The following is a 6,000-nucleotide window of genomic DNA, read 5'->3' on the forward strand; positions in this document are numbered from 1 at the left end:
CCCCGTGATGGATGCATGGTCATTGAATTACTTAGCAGTAAGTCAGCTGACAACCTAACAGCCGGGGATGATGGTGTGGTCAGTGGATATGGAGGGAGTGAATGACTTCCGAGATCTCCTCAGGTGATTGGACAAGGAAGGGCTAAGGGATGCCTATCAGGCTCCTGACCGGAATAGTGTAGCCCAGAGGATGGAGTTAGAATCCAGTAACATTTAGGACCAGACACGGGGAGGGAGGGATGGTATTGCAGGTCTGCTAGACAGGCTGGGTGGAACTGTGGAACAGATGGTGGGACCTCACTAGAGAGCATTTCAGTGGTAGCCTTCTATAGGGATAGATGCTAGACAACAGAAGTGTAGAGGAGAGGAGCCTTCTGGGATTTCTTGTGTGGCCCCAGGGCAGGACTCAGGTGTCTTCCCTTAGTTCTGGTTCACTTCATTCATTCCAGGACCAGCCTTTCTGGCTCAGCAGGTACAGAGAAGGACTAGTGCACACAGGCAAGTGAGATGCTCGAAGTTTATTGCAAAGAGGAAGGCGGGGTTGGTGTAGGGAGGTCAAGGAGGCAGAGGGCAATGACAGGGGCCTTTAGCGTAGAATATCTCTGAAATCCAGTGAGCTTCAGACTCTTAAATCTTGCTCACACAGAGGACTTGTTAGGATCTTCTCCTAGAATAAAGAACCCCGCCCCCCAAATAGTTAGTGAACCTTGGAGTAGACAGAGTAGTGGTGCAGAGACTTAACCGACAAAAGCCACAGTAAGATTTGAGAGGAATTGAGGGTTAGGAAGCCATGGATGGTTTTCTCAAAGACATCAATAAAAAAGGCAGGTAAAAAGTCATAGCTGCAAATGCTTCTGCCATCACACTTGACTCTGCGTTTGATCCACAGGACCCACGTGGTGGGAGGAAGGATCCAACTCCTTAAAGACTGTCCTCTGACCGCCGCATCTGCGACATACACATACACACTCCCACTAAGTAAATAAAATGTCAAAATTCTTATGGAAAAAAGTCAGTGCAGCTGGATGTGCAGGTCCAAGCTTATAGTTCTAGCCACTCAGGAGGCTGAGGTGGGAATAACACTTGACCCCAGGGGTTTGGGGACAGTGAGGCAAGCACACACACACTCACACACTCTCTCTCTCTCTCTCTCTCTCTCTCTCTCTCTCTCTCTCACACACACACACACACACACACACTCTCTCTCTCTCTCTCTCACACACACACTCTTACACACTCTCACACACACACTCTCTCTCTCACACACACACACTCTCTCTCACACACACACACTCTTACACACACTCACACACATACACTCACACACATACACTCACACACACACTCTCTCACACACACACTCTCACACACACACACTCTTACACACTCTCACACACACACTCTCTCTCACACACACTCACACACTCTCTCACACACACACTCTTACACACACTCTTACACACACTCACACACATACACTCACACACACACACACTCTCTCTCACACACACATACTCACACACATACTCATACACAGACACCCACACACACTCTCACACACACATTCACACACACACTCACACACATACACTCACACCCACACACACACATACTCACACACCCACTCACACACACACCCACTCACACACACTCACACACTCACTCACACATACTCTCTCTCACACACACACACTCTTACACACACTCACACACATACATACATACATACACACTCACACACACATTCACACACACACATTCACACACATACTCATACACAGACACCCACACACACTCACACATTCTCTCTCTCTCTCTCACACACACACTCTTACACACACTCACACACATACATACATACATACATACACACTCACACACACACATTCACACACATACTCATACAGACACACACACTCACACACACACACACACTCACACACACACACACACACACATGAAAAGGAAGGGTGCATGGCTAAGACAGTCATTAGCCTTTGTAACCCCCAAAATGGTGTGACACTGTGGTTGGAGAACCACTTAGAATCAGCATGAGGGACAGATGTTGCGTACCGTGAGCTTCACGATGTTTATTCTGGTCTCCTGTGGGAGGGTATCCACCAGCCTCTTCAGCTGGGTTCCTGCATTTTGCAGGTCTGAGGCAGGGTTGAAAGGCTTCAGGGCTGCCTCATAATTAGACTCTGAGCCTAGGAGGAGGGCCTCAAGGACTTGAAGAAATCCTGGGCAGATGTCCGAAGAGGCTGGAGTGCAGGCAAAAGGAAGCACATGAATGGAGCCCCTTCTCTAAGAGCCGCCAGCCGGCACTCTGCTGGACCAGCCAGTCTAGCAAGAGAGAGCAGCCTTTGGGTGGTACAGTGTAAGCTCTGGGAGGCTCCAAGCAGCTGAAAATCTGGCACTATGCAAGGACTTTCTAGGTTACAGCCAGCTTTTGTGGCTTTCCTGAGCTGCCTTTGGATTCCTGGCTTGGGTTGGCCATTGTTTCTGCCATCATTCTAGACAGAGTGTGTTACCAAAGCTGCCGGAGGCCTCTGGGAGTCCTGCTTTCTATCAGAATGTCTCTCACCCTTGGCTAGTGGCAGTCTGTGTCTTGTTACTGAGAACATGTGATACAGCCCTTACCCCAGTCCAGCATGGTCCCCAAACCTGGCCTGGAAGATGAAGGCACAAAAGGGCTCTTATCTGATGGCACAGTCATTTGCAGGTGAGACTCTCACCTCTCCATGTTCCCTGCAACTGCAGTGCTGTTTGGATGGTGCTGTCTGCTTGATTTCCTAGGGTTTGCGTCCACTTCTAACCTAGTCTCAAATTTCCTGCACTGGAATTCTCTGCATTGTTTGTAAATTTGACTTCACTGCTCTGTCTCAGGACCCTACTCCAAATGGCCACTCCAGCTAATGGCCATGCTAGCTGGGCATAACTCACAGTATCAGGGAGGCTGAGGCAGGATGGTTGTGAACTCAGACCAGAATGAGACCCTGCCTCCAAACCAAAAGATGGTCACTCCAACTTGAACCCTCTCTATAATATCATCACCAGGCAGGGTGTTTCATTTCCCAGTGGCTCAGTTTTCTAATCTGCAAAATGGGCACAACATCTCTACCTCACTGGGTTGTTACGAAAATGAAAGGGATAGTACGTAAAATGGCTGAGGTCAGCGACTGCCACGTTGTAAGTGGCACTAACGAGTTTTACAATCAGAGTTTTTAAAACGTGAGTACGTTGCTATGCAAATATCTTACCAGTCCACCCCTTCACATGTTTTAGCACTGTCTTGCTGAGCCACCCTCCTCTGTGCAGAGTACTGATATCTAATGAGTAAATATTTTAATTCAAAATGATACCTTCCGTCCTCCTCCCTCTTGCTCTCATTTCCCATTCCTTTCTGCATAGTGAAAGCAACAAGTATTCAGAGACCTCCGGTCCTTTCTCCAGAGGACAGAATGTTTAGGAAACTACGCCCTGAGCTGGCAGTTTTCCAAATGGAAGATCTTTTTCTGGAATATTCCTCTCCTCCCAGAACAAGCGACCTTGCCTTGGGTTTGAGGACATGAGTCTGTGTACTTCCCTTGCCAGACCAAACGCCAGCATTGGGTGGGACCCCCATTCCCAGCCCCTTCCCCCGAACCCCAACCTGGTGGCTGCATCAAAATCTCTTAGCGCCTTAAGCCAGTCCTAGTCCAGGCTTCAAAGGGCTCCTTATTCCTAGTCTGTTTTTGGACAGATGTGCTGGTCTAGATGGGCTCTCTCCAGCTTCCCCACAAGTCCCCTAGTCCCCGCAGTGGACTAGGTTCAAAGCTTTCCTCAAGATCACAAAATAGCGTTGGTTATCGGACTCAATGTTTCTGAGAGGCGTCGGCATATCCAGGCCTTCCAGGCAGCCACATCCTTCTGATCTTGGGAAAGCCACCCTGGGCACTCACCTGAGCTGCAGCAGATGGACAGCATGAGCACAGTGATTGTGATGGCGATCTTCATGGTAGAGGCCGGAGGCTTGGGCTGTCTGTAGATGTGGGCTGATGTTGTAATGTGAGGGTATGTGTGGGTATGTGTGGGTATGCGTGTGGCTTTTTATATGTTCCTGGCAGCCCACAAGAGGTAGGGGCAGGGATTGTGCTCCACTCAAGAAATTGCACTATTTACTTAGTCATCTCCATGCAATAAGCAAATAATCTCTTTTCATAAACCCAGTTTCTTTTCCCATTGAAACTGAGCTCACACAATAGGCCACTTGTGGGGTGTTTGGGCAATGGGCAGTGCGGGGGGGGGGCGTCGGGGAACCCAGAGGTCGTGGAACTGTAGGCACCTGTGTCCTCTTTAAAGTCAAGCACTGAGCACTCCAGGTTCCGGGAAGCAATTGTAGACTTGCCAACCCTGGAGAACCAGAGGCTGGAGACCCTTCAGGAATCAAGGGGAAGGACAAAGACCCCAGACTCCGTCCGAGATGTCACTAGGCTCCTTCTATTGCCTCCCTCCAAGGAAAGTGGCTAGACTTCAAGCCACAAAAATCACTTGATTCTTGGGCATTGTTGGCCAGGTTAGAGCCCACATACAATACACATGAACAAATATAAAGACTTCTCCATAGAACACATGAGAGACCCAGGGCCCAGACCGGGCTGGCTCCTACCCAGAGCAGCCCTCAAGTCCTACCAGTTGAAAGCACCTTCAGTCCTCATCTGACTTGACCCTCCCTTGCCCTTACCCTTTAGCCTCCCACTTCTTGCCCCATTCTCTCCAGGCCTCTCCCACACTCAGCTCTTTCCTGTTTTCTTTCCTTGGCCATTCTTTCTTATCCTTTCATGATGTTGACAGTTCTCAAGTGTTAGCCATTCCCAGGCTTTACCTTGGTCTCCTTGCTTCCCACGGCCATGTTCAGCGTTAACTCTTTTACTTCTCCAGTGCTTTTATGTCTTAGCATGGAACCTGGCTTGGCTGGAACCAACACCCTCTCTATTTCCACAAATCCCATTTAAACTTCCAGGTTGTCTCAAATGTTCACCTACCCACCCAATCAATAGATGCCCAGTACCTGCTACGGTGCTGGTGGGGCTGGACATCGGGGAAGACCTGAAGAGGCGCTTCGAGAGCTCATTTCATGAACTTCCTACCTAGTGTGGTCAGCCTGGAGCCTTCAGCTTCCAGTAACTGCAGGATCTGCCCCTGTACAGAACACTGCCTTGTTTAACGTCACATCCTCCCCAGGGCCGTTTGCATCTAATGACACATCAGGAAGGGGATTTAAAGTTGTGGGCATTTTGGGTTGCCTTTTTCCTAGTGGCCTTGGGCCCTTCAGATGCACTTTCCCATTGTTCTCAACTGTCCTGCGTATCAGTTCTCACTGTAGGCTTAGCTCATTTCTGTGTCTCTGGCCTGACCCCAGCTAGCACAGAGGCTGACATAGAGTTCTGATTCTGTTCCCCCACAGAATAGGTTTCTAAAGAGCATTTTATCTCTGTCTTTGAGTCCTAGAGTGAGATTGTCTCTACATACTTTCCCACTTCCAAATTCCAAACCAGTTATTAAACAGTGAAGCCTTCCTGGACCTGTGACATGGCCTCTTAGCGATACAGCCCTGTGGCTGTGTGCAGAATACTGTGAGTGTCAAATGTAGAGCCAGTTGTGTGTGTGTCACACACCTTTAATCCTAGCACTTGGGAGGCAGAGGGAGAGGCAGGTAGATTTCTGAGTTCATGGTCAGCCTGGCTATAGAATTCCTTCCAGGGCAGCCAGGGCAACCCAGAGGAGCCTTTCCTTGAATAAAATACAAACAAACAAAAAAACCCAAACCCTCCCCCCCCCAAAAAACCCAAACCAACTTAAAGAAAGAAAGGAAGGAAGGAAGAAAGAAAGAAAGTAAGTAAGAAAGTTAGTTTCAGGGCAGCCAGGGCTACACAGAGAAACCCTGTCTTGAAAAAAAACCCAAAACACTAAAACCAAACCAAACCAAACCTGAATGAATGAATGGATGGATGGATGGAT

At 48.8% G+C, this 6,000-nt stretch overlaps 1 protein-coding gene across 1 annotated transcript; it reads right to left on the minus strand.

The window, feature by feature from the left end:
* Positions 1-504: 504 nt before the first annotated feature.
* On the minus strand, positions 505-4,053 carry Scgb1a1 (secretoglobin family 1A member 1). The gene is given in 3 exon segments (NM_013051.1): positions 505-667; positions 2,074-2,261; positions 3,942-4,053. Coding segments are annotated over 3 exon segments (291 nt in total). The 5' UTR covers positions 3,997-4,053; the 3' UTR covers positions 505-619.
* Between the last annotated feature and the right edge of the window lie 1,947 nt (positions 4,054-6,000).

This window comes from Rattus norvegicus, chromosome 1, assembly GCF_036323735.1.
Source record: "Rattus norvegicus strain BN/NHsdMcwi chromosome 1, GRCr8, whole genome shotgun sequence".
In the NCBI taxonomy this organism is placed as follows: domain Eukaryota; kingdom Metazoa; phylum Chordata; class Mammalia; order Rodentia; family Muridae; genus Rattus; species Rattus norvegicus.